The 19,847-nt window shown below is 34.3% G+C and overlaps 1 protein-coding gene across 1 annotated transcript; it reads right to left on the reverse strand.

Annotated features, from left to right (window-relative positions):
- Positions 1–724: 724 nt before the first annotated feature.
- Positions 725–19,606, reverse strand: LOC133191204 (metal transporter CNNM4-like). Its single transcript, XM_061326943.1, has 6 exons — positions 18,292–19,606; positions 15,815–15,958; positions 8,183–8,311; positions 7,786–7,941; positions 5,416–5,496; positions 725–2,033 (listed from the first exon to the last, which is right to left on the reverse strand). The coding sequence occupies exons 1-6, from the start codon at positions 19,604–19,606 to the stop codon at positions 1,402–1,404; spliced, it is 2,457 nt and encodes an 818-aa protein (XP_061182927.1). The 3' UTR covers positions 725–1,401.
- Between the last annotated feature and the right edge of the window lie 241 nt (positions 19,607–19,847).

Below are 19,847 nucleotides of genomic sequence, written 5' to 3' on the forward strand. Positions count from 1 at the left end.
CTCATGAAGCCACAATGCTCACCTTCGTCTCCTTGGCCCTACTTTCATCAGATTTTCATCAGATTTTTGAAAAATAAAAATTCCCTTTTTATTTCCCTTGAGAAATGTTTCCGAATACCTAGCCCCAAGACGTTATGATGTAATTTTCTTGATAATCTCCCTTTCAAGCGAATATGGCTCTTCAGTTGAAGAAACTTGAATTCCCTTCATCTAAGGATGCTTTGTGGCACGTTTGGTTGAAATTGGCCCAGTAGTTCTGGAGAAGAGGTCAAAATGCAAAAAGTTAACAGATGGACAGACAGACAACAGATAACCAGAAAAGCTCACTGAATACTTTTGTTCAGGTGAGGTAAAAATTACTCTGTGCTAACAACATAAAAACAGATAAAGGTTTCAAATTGTTAACTTATACAGTTGTTGAACACTCAAATAGTTTCATATAATACTGGGTATTTCACAAGACAATGTATATTAGAATAATCACTTCCATACTCAACATCACACATAAGTAATGCCACATCCAGTGTACTACACAGTCACTATATTACATGTTCATGTTTGTATGTGTAATATCATTGACTTAAACATGTGATTTCTGAAAAAACTGAACAGCACAATAGAAACACAAAGAAAACACAGTGAACAATAACAAAATATGTAACATACATAGATTTGCATAAAACTCCTAGAATTGTCTTAACAGTTAAAAAAAGAACTTTTGAGATAAAAAAAAATTCCTTCTCTTCTAAATTTCAAAGTTTTCAAACAATTATCAATAAGTTTGATTAGAAAATAATACTACATTGATAATGATTAAGGTTGTCAAAGGACATTTCAGAAACCTTTAAACTTTTGTGACCTAGCTACAATGGTGAAACACACACAAAAATCCCAAAGCATTGTGACCTTACTTATAATGCAATAATAAACAAATAACAAGATAATAGAGTACTATCATGCATTGCCTGTTTTTAATCAGAAAATGCAAACAAACAAGTTCTACACAATGCAAGCCACCTAAAATGTATTTCCTTGTTATAAATTATGAGTACAAAATGAGTAACATTCCTTGACATTTTATTTCACAAAAAGATATTGTTAGTGCACATCCTTGATAACAAATGCATGATATGCTTTTATACAGAAAACTGACATGCCAGGCCTATTGGCTAAATATGTTAAATATCTCTACTTCAAAACATTGATCAGTCAAACAGTAAGTATTGAAAAGCGTCATTAAAACATAACGATATTCATCAATACTAGAAATAACAAAACAATGTCTAAATGTTTTCATATATGCATGTTTTTTTTCGGAATTAGAAAATTTTAAAAACAAGAAAGAAAAATAGCAGCAGAACCTCGGTATTACTCTGTTGTCAATGGTTTACGAAATTTGTGTCATGAAGACTCTTGATCTCTATCACTGACTTTACAGGTGCTTGTTATTAAGGGGGTTTGTTCATGTTGTTCTGGGTGGCCTTCATTGTCAGATTTTGCATCCTCCCATCCCAAACTATCACCGCTGTCTCCAGAACTTACTTTGGGCTCCAGACACTGAAGGGCTAAATCATTCTCATTAGGTTCTGTAGCAGACCTTTCCCTAGTTTCAATCTTATCCGGGTCACCTGACACGTTGTGGATGATAATTCCTCCATCTGTTGAATTGTGGACTCTCCATTCACCAGACTCAGTTCTGGTTTGTATCTGATTGGTGAATGGAACAGATAAACTAGAAGCCCTCCTCATTTTATCCGGATTACGACTGTTGTTAAGATGGTGGTTGTCATTATTAGACAGGTTGGACAAGATTTTTGCCTTGTGCCACTCTTTGGCAAAGGCTTCATCCTCACTCTTGACATTGGCTTTGCCCATCATGGTTGCCCGTCTAGCTGCAATATACTGAGCACGCCTTACTCTGACAAATAGTAGGTTTGACTCCACCCTGACTGAGAAATCTGGTATGTAGGGCTCTACCTTACTATACAGGCTCTCAGTACTGCTTGGGTAAATCAGAGAGTTGTCAGTGATCTCTGAAAAACACACAAAAAAAATATATTATTTAAGACTTAGTTAATAATACTTATTACATGTATAATAAACAATTTATATAAGCTTTATTTGGTAATAACATATCATTCTGAAATATTTCACAAAACAGCACCATTAGACATTTGTTCAGTTATAAATAAAAAAAAAAAAATTACTGAATACAGGGAAATTTTCGTCCCCGTTTTATTTTCACCCTTTTTCGCCCTACCCTCAGTTCAGGGATCGACATTAATGGTTGTCCGATTGCCCGGGACAAGTAAATTCCCAGTTGGGGCAAGTGAAATTGTTGACGTACTTGTCCGATCGGGCAAGTGAATTGTTCTCATACATTTTAATGTACATATTGATTTAGTTTACATTAATTAATAAATAAAACAATAAATTGAACACTTGATTTCCGTCACGCACCTGAATGACAATGTTTTTGCATTCGAAATTCCCTTGAAGCGTTTCTGGATTATACCGTTCATTTAAAAATCGGGTTCGTTATTTTCTTTCATAATAAATATGCTCTATGTCTAACAAAATTTTATTAATTTCTTATTATGAAATTAGATTATTTATTTACGCACAGAATATATAACTATTAAGTACAGTATGACACGATGTATCCTGATCAAGATAAGATGTATGTTTCGTAGCAACTATCTTCATTAAGCGTTGCTTCACAGTTATCTCTGAAAATCACGAATCACAAAAGGATCCTACCGAAAATAATTTTTTAACAAGAGGCCCAAGGGCCTTAACGGTCACCTGAGTAGAATACAACAATTTAGAGGATCCATAGAGTATTAAAATGAAATGAAAGGTGAAGCTTTGTTGCCCAAAAGCAAGAAAAATAGGGTGATCAGGATCAACAAAATAATTAGTCTACTATTCATTAACAGTTCATAGATTAGGTTCTAATCTGTTCCCCATTTATCACTATCACCATACAGTATATTAACAAACTGTCAGTGCTTTTGTACTATTTTAATTCCTTGTTGTAATCTCTTACATTGGCCTCTCTTGGTCTTTGATGAACATTTAATAAGACAAGTTATTTTTGTCTCATTTTTATTTATCTATTACTTACAAGTCCACATGATCATTAAAACTATGAAAATACTTTTTGTATTATACAATAAAAATTCTTGCATAATTCTCTTATTCTATTAATTTTTCAAGTACATTATTTACAATGATTAATTATCAAAAGTAAACGGCAAAGGGGAATAACTCCTCTCAGTAGAATGCAAATTAATTGAGCCCTGGCTAGGACCAGAACACTTGACCAAATGGTCCATATGTTCAAAAATCTGGTAAAAATACCCTACCTTATTACAACTGTTAATGATATGCCCAAGTGCAGAGAAGATTTTTAAAGAAATAATGCATTTTCACTACAGATTCACTATATTATCAATAGAGCCCCTCCCCCCCCCCCCCCTTCACCACTGAGAAACACCAGAGCCTCTCACCCTGGGACCAGAAGTTTCAAGTTTGCTCATCATAAGTTATCACTTTGTTTAACTGCTTAACATTAAGGAGCAGACAGGATTATTTAATAGAATTAATGCATTTTCACTACATTATCAACAGCCCCACCCTTATACCAGCACATCTGACCCAGGGGTCATGCAATTCACTACTCTGAAAGAAGCACTCTTGCTCATCATAACTATATACTTAGCTTCTTTGCTTTTTAACCAGAAGCAGAAAAGAATATTTTCAAAGAAATTTTGATTTTTCACTATATAATCAATAGAGCCCCCCCCCCCCCCCACCTTTTGACCAGGACCCTTGACCCTGGGGCCATGAAATTCACAATTTTAGAAGAGGCATCCTTGCATATCATAACAATGTACATAGTTTGTTTAAATAGTACCCAGGGGCAGAGAAGAAGATTTTCAAAGAAATAATTCACCTTCACTGTAGGAGCTATATAGCCCCACCCTAGCACAAGAACCCCTGTCCCTGGGGCTATGACTTTCACAATTTTGGAAGAGGTGTCCTTGCTTATCATAATAATGTACTTAGTTTGTTTAAATAATACCCAGAAGCAGAGAAGAAGATTTTTAAAGCATTAATGCATTTTCACTATATAATAAATAGAGCCCCGCCCTAACATCAGAACCCCTGACCCAGGGGCCATGAAATTCACAATTTTGGTAGAGTCACTCTTGCTTATCATAACTATGTATTTAATTTGTTTCAATAATACCAAGGAGTAGAGAAGAAGATTTTCAAAGAAATAATGCACTTTCACTATATGATCTATAGAGCCCCCCCCCCCCCCCCCCCCAGCACCAGAACCCCTGACCCTGGGGCCATGAATTTCACAATTTTGGTAGAGTCACCCTTGCTTATCATAACTATGTATTCAATTTGTTTCAATAATACCCAGGAGTAGAGAAGAAGATTTTCAAAGAAATAATGCACTTTCACTATATGATCTATATAGCCCCGCCCTAGCACCAGAACCCCTGACCCTGGGGCCATGAATTTCACAAATTTGGTAGAGGGCTCAATGCTTATTACAATCATGTCAACAGTTTGACTGCTTGATGTCCAGGAGCAAAGAAGAAGATTTTTAAAGATTGCATTAATTTTGATGGTTTTAGCCCCACCCCTCAGGCCCCAGGGGGGCAGGGACCATGAAATTCACAAATTTTGTTCCCCTTCACACATAGATGCCACATGCAAAAATTGGCTGAAATTGGTTCAGCGGTTTCAGAGAAGAAGCTGAAAATGTTCAAATGTTAACACACGACGCACGACGCACGACGGACGACGACGGACGAAAACAGATAGCAATAGGTCACCTGAGTGACTCAGGTGACCTAAAAATATGAATTTTATTAAAAGGAAATGGAGGGTTAATGCTGCATTGCAGTACGTGTTAACAGGTTAAATTTTACAAGTACAGCGGTATACATTTATGCACAAATACAGCATCGAAATTTTTTTTCAGGTAGCTCAACTTGCCAAATTGACAGTTGTGTATTTGGTCACATTTTTTCTTATCATAATGTCTACAGAAATTGATAATTTTCTTCTTAATTTCTTTCCTTATTTTGGGCAACCAAGTTTAGCATTCGGACAAGTCAAAGTATAAGATCACTTACCCGAAGGGCAAGTGGATCTGAAACTTAATGTCTATCCCTGGAGTTGGGTGAATTTAAAATGGGGCGAATTCAAAGAATACAGTACAATTTCTTAAACAGAACTGTGACTTGACGAATTTAAGATGGAGTAAAATGAAGTGGGGCGAAAATAACCCTGTATACAGTAATTGAAAGATGTTTTATTAATTTTGGAAATTTCCTGAAATACATTTAATACTATATATTCAGACAAATATCCTTAAAACAATACACATACTCAATGCTTGACTGCCATAATAAGAGAATGCTCCAGTGACAAACCGCAGTCCTTCTTTACCGACAGTCACCTCTACATTACCTGCAAATCATAAACAATAAATTACATCATTTACATAAACTTACTACATGTATATTCTCCAACACAAACTGTTATTAAGTATATTCTCATATAAAATAACAAGAGGCTTGTGTGCCTTAATGATCACATGAGTGTCACACAATTTTTTCCCCAATCTTTCATTTCGAGGAAAGAAGATGGGCGTGTTTGGCGTGTGCTCTGCAGGAATCATGTGTACGAAACATTTATAGTTTAAATGTCCACGATTTGGTTGGCTGACCACAGCTGGACAGGCTTTACATTAAGCTACGCACATAAGAAAATGTTATATTTAGTATGAAATAACATGTCATATTGTAATATTTAGGTCCGCTTATCTTAATAATCAAACTTTAAGATAGTAATGCTTCACATAAATAATAAACACCTACAAGATAGTAAGGGTATAGTTAAATGCAATTACAAGTACATGTGTATATTAAAGTATTACATGTAGTAGGTTGGAAGAATTGCTTTTGCTCTTGATGCAACAGAACCAGAATATATCCATTTTAAAATAAATCAGGACAAAAATATTAAACTGACAAAAGAATTGATTGCTTTCATTAAAAAAATATTAACGCTCCATGCGAGGATCGAACCAAAAAAGTTTCCGACTCCATTTGCATTGAACGGGTAACGCATATTACTGAGAACAGGGAATTATTTAATCTTAGACTAATTATAAATCCTGGATTTTCAAAAAATTTTGAAATCAGGTGTAGTGCCTGAAAACTAACTTAGTTTTGCTTGAAATATCAGTTTTCACTGTAGTAGATACTGTCTAAATGGGTAAGTGTGTATATAAGAAGCTAATATAATTGAATTATTGTTTATTTTTATTCATTCATGTTTTTATTGTGTTCCAATTTCATATTTTTATTGTTTATTTTCAGTCATAATTATTATTTCTAGGGTAAGTGTCTTTTATGCAGTGTATCTGGTGTTCTAGTATTGTATCTGTAGAAAATGACGCATGCGCAGATGGGGGTTAGTCGATGCCTGGCATCAAAAAACGACTAACCCCCATCTGCGCATGCATCATTATTTTCTCGCTAAATTCTGCATTTTTTTGCAATCAAACGGCGATATTAAAATAATCCATCGATTGTCCGTCATTAAATTATCCTACGACTCAACTATTATCGCAAAACGTTCCTTCCGAGTTGTAGATATCCATTAAACATTGCCAACAACGCACGGCTTCATAGTCCCCATGAATGCAGACCCGACTGAAGAAATGACACGCAGCAAACGAAAATACATACCGATGCGTATTCAGCACGACAACTGCTAACACCTACATATGTTTTCACAACCGTAACAACTTTTAAATCCCACGAAACGCCCAGAAAAACGCAGCGATGTAAACACTACCAAATTTACAGCAGCTTCCTAATGCAGACAACCACTACTCGACGTCACAGTCGTAAAATACGACGTCACAGGTACACTGTTTTCCCGAACTTTTCTAAAGCAAAATGGCGATTAAGCATTGTACGTAATATAAGGCATACTGTCTTTGTTGTTCAGCACACGTACTTTTAATTGTTTGCAAAAAGCTTTCACGGCTACACATACAATTTGGCTTTTAAAACGACAATAAAGCACCGCATTTACACATTGGAATTTTTTTGGAAAAAGTTAATTTTTTATGGTCTCTGGGTATTCTCTCCATTTTTTACAAATGATTGTTTGTTTCTTTGAATTAAAATTCATACAAATAACGTTTGAAAATCATGGAGAGATGACCCAGAGATAGCAAATTTTTAGAAAAACGTGTTTCAAAATGTGACATTTTGTACCAAATGAATCATCTAGCCTATTTTCAAGTCATTTTTTAGCAAATCAAAATTCAATTTCGGGAAAATATTTCCCTTTCCTATTTCACAGGAACCCAAATGATCAAAAGAGTGCTAAAATTTCGTTTGATAGATCAATGAAATTTTCACTTTTCAAGTGCGCCCAGATTCCTGCCGAATGCCAATCAAAAGAGCCCTCGTTCTTTGCTCAGAATATACAAATTGTATCCCTACAAAACGTCCAGGAAAAGACAAATATTTCCTACAGTTTATTAATTTTTAGAGCATATGATCAACATCAACTTAATTTCACCTGTGAACCTCTAGAGATGTACATTTCTTAATATTTAATAGACAGCATATTACTGAAACTTTACCATTTAGTTGACAAGGAAAAAAGTAATGTAGTATCCTGGTCTTTTTTTTATTTTAATAATGAAGTCAAAGATAGATAACTCCTCAATCCTACCTTGCAGAAGCAGTATAAAGTAATCACAGGGCACATTCTCCCTGAACAGGTATTGATCAGAGTTCTCTTTCTTGACAATCTCTTCAACAACATTTTGACGAATCAGTTTCTTCAACACATTCTCTGACACAAATTCTTCTTTGAACAGTTCAACAGCTGAAATACATACATCACAAATTGAAAAAAAATCAAAGTATATATAAGTTTATTCAGCCACCATGATGAAACAATACATTCTACTTTTTTATTTAATATTTTTTTTCATTATTGAATCATGGATATTCCAGTTTAAATTTTGAAATTTGCCCTTTTTTCTATCAATTTGCTTGTAAAGAATCTAGGAATGCAAAGTAACTCTTAGAGACAGTAATTATACATATATGATTATTCCCCTTACAAGTTGACAAGAATCTGAATGCAGCCAAGGCCAGCTGAGGAGAAATAAGTATAGAGTTGGTCTCCGATGTGTTGAACACACTGAAGTCTTGCTTCGCCAAAGTCCTTCTGGTCTTCTTCCTGTTGTCAACTAATACAACACAACAGAATAATATAATTTTATCTATGAATTTATAAATACTGTTTGTCCAAAACAAGTATACTGTATACGTGGAATTTTTAGCAAGATGCAAAAGAGATTTTTCGTAAAAAGTCTATATTTTATTTTAGCGAGAGGTAATTTTAGCGATTTTGTGATACCTAGAAAGATAAGGATAACCTCCAATGAGGAATGAATTGTTAGCAATATTAAATTTTAGTGATCTCAGCAACTTCGCCAAAAATGCCAAAATTGAATCCTTGCTAAAATTTCTGCTTATTACAGTATTTCATGTGTATACGTTATCTGGTTGCTCAGTCTGTGCTTAAAATGGCCAAGAGTATTAGAGTATAATTTTCCTAAACTATTCTTATGATTTTTTTAATTTTCTCCTTTCAATTTTAACTTTACAAACATAAAACTGTCCAAAACCAATGCTTTTTACTGCAATTGATTCTTAACTCCCTATGTACACTGAAATTTTTTTAATGACATTCCTGCATCGAAGCAACCACACAATACTGAGTCATCGCTATTCATGTTTTTCAAGTAATAAAATGTGTATCCCCATTGATTTCCAGTTAACAAGAAGTAGTCGCTATTGGAATCGATTCTCTGTCATGATGCCGGCCCAGGTATTGATCGATCACACATCGGACAATAGTATCCACTCATTAAAATACAAATATAAGTTATTAATTTCATATCAGATTCTATCATAATATGGGAAGCTTAATGATGTCAAAAACCTTATATAATAAAAAATATTAACAATACCAACAACAGAATACAATGTCACCCTGTACTTTACTTCTATAACGTATGTGTTGAAGCAGTTCATTCCTGCAGAGGCAATTTCTCAAAACCAGTAATTACTTTACAAAACCTGCCAAGAAACTTATCCACAATCATCCTAATGGGACTCAATTAGTATCAGCCATAAGGCACACAATAAATGAGATACCTTTCAAATGTGTTAGCATTGACCTAGCATTTATTTCAATTACAGTGATGAACTGTATACCCCTTATATTTATTACAACATACTTCATTGTGACTTTATTTTTTAAACATAGGTAATCAGAGATTACAGAGCTCACCTCAACGAATGTTGCTTTTAAGTAAGGTCAAGTCCCACACTAAACTAATAATCTAGGAGTGTGCATCCCTAGTGGGCTTGCAGTTACTTGGGAATAGACTTACCTGAAAACTTAAAACTAGTCACTCATCCAGAAAATGTAAGTCAAATCCAGCATCCGAAGCAAGTTTTGAGATTGTTCGTCCCTTGATGCATCATCCATGCAAGTTTTGATCAGATAGGCCTTATAGTTACTTGGAAATGAGATCTGCTCCAAAAATTTTAATCTGGTTACTCATCCGGAAAATGTAGGTCAGATCCAGCATCCGAAGCAAGTCCAGTAGTGTGAATCCTTAGATGTATCATCCATGCAAGTTTGGTCAATATAGGGCTTATAGTTACTTGGAAATAAGATCTGCTCCAAAAACTTTAACCTGGTCACTCTTCCAGAAAATATAGGTCAGAATCAAGCATCCGAAGCAAGTCCAGTAGTGTACATCCTTAGATGTATCATCCATGCAAGTTTGGTCAATATAGGGTTTATAGATACTTGGAAATGAGATCTGCTCCAAAAACCTTAACCTGGTCACTCATCCGGAAAATATAGGTCAGATCCAGCATCCGAAGCAAGTCCAGTAGTGTGCATCCTTAAACGTATCATCCATGCAAGTTTGGTCAATATAGGGCTTTTAGTTACTTGGAAATGAGATCTGCTCCAAAAACCTTAACCTGGTCACTCATCCGGAAAATATAGGTCAGATCCAGCATCCGAAGCAAGTCCAGTAGTGTGCATCCTTAGATGTATCATCCATGCAAGTTTGGTCAATATTGGGCTTATAGTTACTTGGAAATGAGATCTGCTCCAAAAACCTTAACCTGGTCACTCATCCGGAAAATGTAGGTCAGATCCAGCATCCGAAGCAAGTTCAGTAGTGTGCATCCTTAGATGTATCATCCATGCAAGTTTGGTCAATATTGGGCTTATAGTTACTTGGAAATGAGATCTGCTCCAAAAACCTTAACCTGGTCACTCATCCGGAAAATGTAGGTCAGATCCAGCATCCGAAGCAAATTCAGTAGTGTGCATCCTTAGATATATCATCCATGCAAGTTTGGTCAATATAGGGCTTACAGTTACTTGGAAATGAGACCTGCTCCAAAAACTTTGACCTGCTCCAAAAACTTTAACCTGCTCCAAAAACATTAACCTCGTCATTCTTTAGCTGAAATTGCACCATCTGAAACCTTGACTGGTACAATGAAACACACTAGAAGCATCCTCCATGCATCTCTGACTAATATAGGCCATAGAAGTACTTGAAAAGAAAACTGCTCCAAAAACCTTAACCTGGGACGCCGACGGTATTACATAAGCTCCCCCAACTTCGTTGAGGTGAGCTAAAAAGGCAATAGCATTGCAATCATTAGCAAAGCATGACTTTAGCATATCATCCAAACAATAAATAACTGAAATAACTTATTCTTATTGTTGATTTTTTTTCTAATCATTACAAGACGATTTCCTGATATATATTCAAGTATGATTAGAATTCAGGTTTATCTGGTTTAGATGATATCTTATTCTTAAGAATAACAATGTGACTAGAATGAGAATGAGAGTTTTGGGGGAAAATATGGAAGGTATTTCATTCTCCAAAGTCTAAGGAGAAAAAAACATCAAAGAATTATGCACTTTTCTAAAACTGTGACATGATATTAAGTCTCCTCCAAAGAAAAATATTGTTTGTATCATCTGTCCTTAAGGTAAGAAATTCTAATTATAAATAAACAAGAGGCCCATGGGCCACAACGCTCACCTGAGTCAATATGGCCCTGTTGTTCTTCATCAGCAGATTTCTTCTCTTATATATTCATATAAAGCTTTGATGGCCTGTTCTAAGCATACCCTACCCCCAGGTGCCATGTTTTGAATGAAATTGAATATAAACCTTCTGAGGATGCTGCTATATTCAGATAACTAATCATGGTTTTGCTGTTCTTTAAAACAGAATTTTAAAGATGTCTGACACCCTACCCTGGGGGGGGGGGGGGGGGGGGGGGGTCATGATTTGAACAAACTTGAATGTACACTACCTGAGGATGCTTCCAAATCAATATGACTAATCAAGACTTTGTTGTTCTTAAGAAGAAGATTTTTAAAGATATTTCCTATATATTTTCTTTCATAAAACTTTGATCCACCATTATGGCCCCACCCTACTACTGGAGGATGCATTGAACAAACTTGAATCTGCAATACTTGGGGATGCTTCCATATCAATATGACTAATCATGGCTTTCCTGTTCTTGAAAAGATCTTTAAAAATTTTTCCTATATATTCCTATGTAAAACTTTGATCCCCCATTGTAGCCCCACCCTACCCTCGGGGGTCATGATTTGAACAAACTTGAATCTACACTACCTGAGGATGATTCCATATCAATATGACTAATTCTGGCTTTGTTGTTCTTTAGAAGAAGATTTTTCAGAATTTTTTCTATATGTATTCCTATGTAAAACTTTGATCCCCCATTGTGGCCCTGCCCTACCCCTGGGGGTCATTATTTGAACAAACTTGAATGTACACTACCTGAGGATGATTCCATATCAATATGACTAATTGTGGCTTTGTTGTTCTCAACAAGAAGATTTTCAAAGAATTTTCCTATATATTCCTATGTAAAAATTTGATCCTCCATTGTGGCCCCACCCTACCCCCGGGGGTCATGATTTGAACAAAATTGAATCAACACTACCTGAGGATGATTCCATATCAATATGACTAATTCTGGCTTTGTTGTTCTTTAGAAGAAGATTTTTCAGATTTTTTTCTATATATATTCCTATGTAAAACTTTGATCCTCCATTGTGGCCCCACCCTACCCCTGGGGGTCATGATTTGAACAAACTTGAATCTACACTACCTGAGGATGATTCCATATCAATATGACTTATTGTGGCTTTGTTGTTCTTGAGAAGAAGATTTTCAAAGAATTTTCCTATATATTCCTATGTAAAAATTTGATCCCCCATTGTGGCCCCGCCCTACCCCCGGGGGTCATGATTTGAACAAAATTGAATCAATACTACCTGAGGATGATTTCATATCAATATGACTAATTGTGGCTTTGTTGTTTTTGAGAAGAAGATTATTAAAGAATTTTCCTATATATTCCTATGTAAAACTTTGATACCCCATTGTGGCCCCACCCTACCCCCTGGGGTCATGATTTGAACAAACTTGAATCTACACTATGTAATGAAGGTTTCACATAAGTTTCAACTTTTCTGGCCCAATGGTTCTTGAGAAGAAGATTTTTAAAAGATGACACCAAATTTTCACCAATTCTTAATTATCTCCCCTTGGAATAGGGCATGGCCCTTCATTTGAACAAACTTGAACCCCCTTCACCCAACGATGCTTTGTGGCAAGTTTGGTTCAAATTGGCCCAGTGGTTCTTGAGAAGAAGTCAAAAATGTGAAAAGTTTACAGACGGACGGACAGACAGACGGACTACAGACAAAATGTGATCAGAAAAGCTCACTTGAGCTTTCAGCTCAGGTGAGCTAAAAAAAATTATAAAAGATAGGAAGGCATTTCAAATATATTGAACTTTACCATAACCTTTAAGATCTGTTAATTCTTATACTGTGTGAAAAATGTACTGTGGATTTGCAGGAATGCATGTTTCAAAAGTAGTTTTATTGGCAGATACTTTGGTAATCAGCACTGGAGAAGTTTGATTGTAACCATGCAGCTCTGTTTTAGGCTGATCGTTTTAGGGAATTTTGTGTACATAAAATGTAATACATGTAATATGTATAGAGTATCTGAGAATCTGAAACCCTGAACTGACCAAGATTACAGGAGTAAGCTATCTGAACTTTCAGTCTGCATCCTTTCCATGTGAATAACTAGTTTCATTAATAAATTTTAAATATGTGTACTTTCAGTTACATAGCCTCCATGATAAAAAAAAATTATTATATCATTCCTGCCCATTAATTTTATAACATAGGTGACATCAAGACATTTGTTGCTTTAAACAACCTATGAAATTGCTAATGCCCTAAGGAAATAGAAAAATATATATTATGCAAAGTCTAATACAACCTTGATGTAATGAAGACTGAACATCCACTAAAAACAAGCATTTAAAGAGTATTGCATATACTAGTCCCCTACTGACAAATGTAATTAGGTTCTTCTTAAGAATTAAAATGGCTGCAATTCAATAAAAAAATCATTGAAGCAGAATGAAAAGCACACCTGCTCTGTACCTCATCAAGTACACTCACATACCAAAAATATGCTCAATAAAACTCAATATTCATGAGCATATTTAGAAAAAAGTGCAGAAAATCAAGTGGGACAGACAGCCGAACAACCGAGGAGGAAACTTACAGTCCCCTCCAGTTCACTGAAATAGGACTTATAATATGTCAGAATTGTGTATTTAAAGATTTTATAATCAAGAAAAAAAAGCCAATGCTCACTAGTAATACCCCCGCTCTGATGTGAATATACCCTCTTATGAATCCCACCATATGGCAGGCCTAAACAAAGATTGTGCTAAAATTTCAAGCATCAGCAATGAGTAATTGCTGAGAAAACTGTGACAGAAATTTGGTACAGACAGATGCATGGATAATCAGGAAGTTGAATTGGATTTAATGAAAATGAATCCCTTCATATGGCATGTCTAAACAAAGTGTGCTAAAATTTCAAGCAACTGAGTAGTTGCTGAGAAAACTGCGACGAAAAATTTGGTACAGACAGACGCACAGCAAAACAGGAAGTTGACGTCAGACTTGTACAAAAATGACTCCCACCAATCCATATGGCATGCCTAGACAAAGAGTGTGTTAAAATTTCAAGCAACTGCAATGAGTAGTTGCTGAGAAAACTGCGACAAAAATTTATTAAGGACAAACACACAGATAGACACACGGACACACAGACAGCTAGACACACAAGGGTAAAACAGTACATCCCCCTCTCCTTCGGAGCAAGGATATAATTATTTCATGACACTTTTAAAAAAAATAAAATATAATTTACAATATACATATATATTTTCATTTTGTTTTTTCCTAATGAAAACCTGAAAAGTCTCTCCTCTAAGAATTCCCTATTGATCTGTAACTAACTTTGTTTTCTTGCTAGAAAAAAAATTCAGAGAGTTCAGAGCTCTTTCTAACCAGCATCTAAATGCTTATTCAGCACAAGTCTTTATGTGAAATCAATGAGATCCACCTTCTCTTATTCAGGAGGTTTTTTCCCCAATGCTGAGGATGGGTTTTTAAAGCTAGAGAGTAATTGAGTTAATGACACTGCGGTGTATCCCATTACCGTGGCCAGTAATTTAACCATGGTCTGAAATATACATGTACCAGCCTTCTGAACTCTGTCTGTCACATGGTGTTTTTTAAAAATACCACATGTTTAGTGGTAATTTTTTTTTTACATATGTCTTTTGACAATGTTTTTTATATGTAAAAATGTGCATATTACTGTACCCCTATCATCAAATTTCTGTTGAACAGTAACAAGTAATATAATATTGAATGCATATCATGTATGTCCCAGAACTAAGCACTTGATGCCAAGTTATTTTAATAACTAATTTAATGACATTTACAGATACAATTTTAATAAGTTTAAATATTTTTTTAAAAGAAACCCTAAAATCTTTCAATAAAATGAAATTATCTCAGGCAGAACCACAATATATTTACATCCACTGAATATTTTCTTCTATATTTCTTATGAAAACTACTTTCCTTAATCAATCTATTAACTCTAACATACCCTTGGTAGTTAGAACAGTTTATTTAAAGCCATCTGTGTGAAATTTTTTTAACAGTGGACTAGCTGGGCTCTTCCATCAAAGAAATATAAGTTATTATCAATAATATTCTGACTTATAGATCAATAAGTTACACAATATTTTATGTATGTAAACCTACTTTACATGATTATTTATACAATGAAATGTATTTTGTTGTTTGTTAATGCATGGTTGATGGTTGCAACCATTGCAGAAAAAAAATTCATAAACCACTTACACAGATTATGTATTTTTTTGGCAATGGCTGCAACTGTTACACGTAATTCCTGCATAAACAAAGAAAGAAAGCATCTATTCTCAATGAGCATGCATACTTTCTCATACTTTATAATTTTCCTCTTTGTAACTGATCTTTATTTTTTAAACTCTGAAGTTTAACACTCATCATCTCTCTGAATACATAGTTTTTCTGACTCATTCAACTGTGATATGTCTGTTTAGTATTCATACTATTTAATTTATCTCCCCAATATTTAAGGATATATATGATGATTTCTCAAATAAAATAACTAACTGCTCATAGTCATAGTATTGTTGTCTTCTAGTTTTTGATTGGCTCTTACTTATGATATCTGTTTCATCTATGATCTCTGATTGGATGATTTCCTCGATGACATCCTCCAAAGTTAAAACACCCAGGGTTTCGTAGTAAGGATCCCCGTCTCCTTCATTATTAACCCTCCTTACTATTGCCATATGGGAGTGACCTGTGACAAAAAAGAACACACATCTGAGTGACATCGCTTCATACATGTATTTACAAAACTTTTCTAGCTTACATTACTCTCTATCAGTTTGGACATCCAAGTTATATCCTTTTGTATTACTTTAGTTGAGCTGCTAAATTTAATACTGTAGATATACTTTTTTTCTGCATGAGATTTATTTATAATATAATTTAGGATATGTGTCATAGATTTTCCATGGAAATATGTCTCAGCATATTTTACGTACATCTTAGACACACAATGGCAGTCCAAGAAATCGGAGTAATTTTCTACCCTCAGATTGAATAGACAATTGATTCCGTGGAATAATGACCTCTTGGGAAAAAAGTATATTTAAGGTATACAAATAATGACTGCCAAATCCTTAAATTATATTTTTTCTTCTTGACATCTTACATCATTTACTAGAATATTCATATGGCCTGAGGAAAGTCCATAAATCTTGACAAACAGAAAATACACACAAAAAGTCAAAGAGCACACACACAGAGAGAGCCTTAAAAAAAAAGCTTAAACAAAATTAAGTTTCAAAACTATGATTGTCTTATGGACCTGTAATTTTTTCTACTTTGAGGAGGAAAGTGGGAATCTAAGTAAACACCAATGACAATGTCAAAAGTGTATGATTAATGAGTATATATAAATATGACACATCAAGTGCTTCAAAGATATTATAATAAGACAACAGGATACATCAAGTTAGGTTTAACAAGGTTCAAGTTGTGGAAGATAGATCATGTACAAGTATACAAAGGCTAAAAGTGTAATGATAACACTAATTACAATCATTGTGCAATATAGGGCAAAGTGTAATAGCAAAGATAGGAAGTGTTAACTTCAACATATTTTAGAAAAACTTCTGAAATTGATACTTAGATCTATAATCTTGTAATCAAACTGTATCCATTAATATGAAAATCATACACTATTGTAAGTTTTTATCAATAGGCATCTTAATTTATTGAGAATGACCTAAATCCTTGAAAATAATCAAGGTGGAACTATTAATGCTTTAGAACAAGTAGATCAAGGAGAAGATGACTATTCTCAAAATTAAGTAGACTATTAACCGTGCTTTGATATACTTTGCTTGAAATCCAACTTCATGTCTAATTCTTAACTATAAGCAATAACAGAACAAGTGCTACTGGCCATGTATCAAAGTAGATGTATTGTTTGTACATGCCATTGACATTGTACATACTGGTAACAGAAAATATCACCAAGACTATAATCTAAGCTATATACATGTACATGTACATGTATATATTATATAAATCTATAATATATTCTTTGTATAGTGTTGATATTTCTTCTATTAAAATTGTTATCATGGTTATGTACAGTGCTCATGCATTTACATATAAGTATTCTGCAGTGATATAGCATTAAAAAAATTCCTGTCACCTGCACACGTCAAACTTGAAAGTATTTTGCAGGACATAAATTTTTACTGAATGTTTAATTATCATTTTATGTCATACTGTAAAAATTTGATTTCAAGGTAAGTCAACAAGTTTTGTACACTGCTAATCATGTGATCTGATTTTAGAATCAAGATGAACATGCATGATTTCCTTAATCATGTTTATAAATATTATCAAATTAAAATACTGCAACAATAAACATGACGTACTTGTCATATCACAAGATCACAAGGTACAAATTTACTATTCGCTAAAGCCTATCATAAAACTACTACACTGCAAAAAGAATTAAATTGTAGGAGTATCAGTATGTGTATGTAAATATTTATAAGAATATTTTCAAACAATTTCATCATGTTCATGTCCACTACAACACAGATGGGGGCATTAAAATATTTAAGCAAGAAACACAGTAACTGACACTGACAAATGTTGCTGTTTCATTTACAGTATGTAAAATAATTATAAAGAACATAAACTTAATGCTGCATATGTTTGACTTTACACATTACACAATCAGTTAAAGTAATATAAAAAGTTGTGTTCTGCATGACATACTGAAAAACGACTCTCTGACTTTCAGTAATTAACACACCCCCTTTGCATAAATTAAGCCGACAAACATGTTGAGATGAAATATTAATTAATTTAGAACTAACTGTAAACATGGCAAAAACTAAAATTTAATAATTCTAAAAACTAACACAATTTAATTCCTACATTTCATACAAGAGAATGTGTACTGCTATCAGACCATAATTCTCAGCTTACAAATCTTTAAAAGGATTCAATTGTTCAAAATGCTAAGTGATTTTTTTGTAACAAGGGGAAACTTATTTATAATAATATATATTTTACTACAAGAAGCATGCTTTCTTAATTTACCTTGACGGAATTCGTGCAGCATGGTGTCAAGTTTCTGATCATCAAACACAAAAATGAGTGGATGCTGATAAAATTTGATCACAGTTCGTATTGGTGTTTTATCATCAGGATCAATCAATGCCAAATCTTTGATGTTAAGAAGGGCTACTATATTTCCTTGCTCACCCTCATAAATAGGAATACGTGTATATCCACGTTTCATTATTTCTGACACAGTTTCAAAGTCTAATATGCTATTGATGTCAAGCATGAAAACATCTTCAATCTTTGTCATAACTTCGGTGACAGACTTTTTTGACAAGTCTAATGCCCCTGATATGATATTAACTTCATCATTCTTAAGATCATTGAACTCTTTTGTCACTTTCACCAGCTCTGATAGCTTTGCTCTATCATACACATTTCCAATTTCCTCCCCAAGGATTTTGTCTAATAACAAACTTATTGGAAAAGAAAGAGGAAAGGTCAGCAACATAAAAAGCCTTGTAATCCAAATGGTCCGAGCTCCTACAGCTAGTCCATGTCTAGAACATATGGCTTGAGGTATAATTTCACCACATATTACAATGCCCAAGGTTGCACCAATAACAGCATACAAACCATTAGAGAGGTCATCTAACAATATAGTAAGAGAGTTGTTGACAAGCACGTTTCCCAATAAAAGTGTACAAAGAAGGAAATTTCCCCTCTTACGCACAGGTTCAATAGCTTTTGCATACTTTTTCTCTGAACTTGATCCACATTTTGCAATAAGCTTCAGTTCAGTTTTATCTAATGCCATTAAACCTAAATTTAATCCACTGAATAAACCTGAAAGTGTTAACAAGAAACAAATAAAAATAATTTGTAGCCACAGAGGGAGAAGTGTGGTCTCCTTATCCTTGACAGCAAAACGAGTCAACGTTTCCTTTCCTCCATGTTCCCATTTCTCTACTCCTTCCACAGAATAGCATACGTGATAGTACGTTTTTCCATTTTCTGGAAGAGGTAAATTAACTATAACAGTTGCCAACGTCCCATTTTGTGCAATAGAAAGTATTGCAAAAGTCTGTGATCTCTGTCCATCACATGTTTCCCTCTGCGAACGAACATCGGTCGTGAAAGCTATTCTGCTTGTGTTGGCAAAGTTGCTCCCGACTAGCACAATTCGTTGGTTTGTCCCAGCGGTCAAAACAAGAGACCCAGTCTCATCCCTGGTACTGACAGCTTCCTGGGACAAAATCGCAGATAACTGCGGTAGATCTACACCGAGAATAACTTTAAAATTTAACAAGAAGAAAAACTTGCAGAAAAACCTGACATATCGAGGAGCCATCTTATTATAACAGGAAGTTGTGTAAAAGAGAAGTTTGCAATCGATAGTGACTTTCTAATCCCGGATTTTTATCCCTTCAAAATATTTTAAGGGGATCTAACACTCTGATAAGAGAGATAACTTCCCAACTAAATATATTTTCCCTTGTTTTGATATAATTTTATTTGACTTAAAAACTTTGCATCCAGATTAAATTGACACAGTTCTATATATTTTTTGAAATATTTTTTAAAAACTGCAG

Source organism: Saccostrea echinata, unplaced genomic scaffold (genome assembly GCF_033153115.1).
Source record: "Saccostrea echinata isolate AGI-Se365-2 ecotype Australia unplaced genomic scaffold, CSIRO_AGI_Sech_v1 ptg000001l, whole genome shotgun sequence".
Classification (NCBI taxonomy): Eukaryota; Metazoa; Mollusca; class Bivalvia; order Ostreida; family Ostreidae; genus Saccostrea; species Saccostrea echinata.

Bases quoted from the DNA above. Each gene is read 5' to 3' on its own strand.
- LOC133191204 (XM_061326943.1), bottom strand. From the start codon at position 19,606: ATGGCTCCTCGATATGTCAGGTTTTTCTGCAAGTTTTTCTTCTTGTTA. The intron at 15,959-18,291 runs GTAAATTAAGAA...TTTTTGTCACAG, and splicing joins GCTGCACGAATTCCGTCAAG to GTCACTCCCATATGGCAATA. The intron at 8,312-15,814 runs GTAAGAGCCAAT...GTGTTGTATTAG, and splicing joins AGATGAAACAGATATCATAA to TTGACAACAGGAAGAAGACC.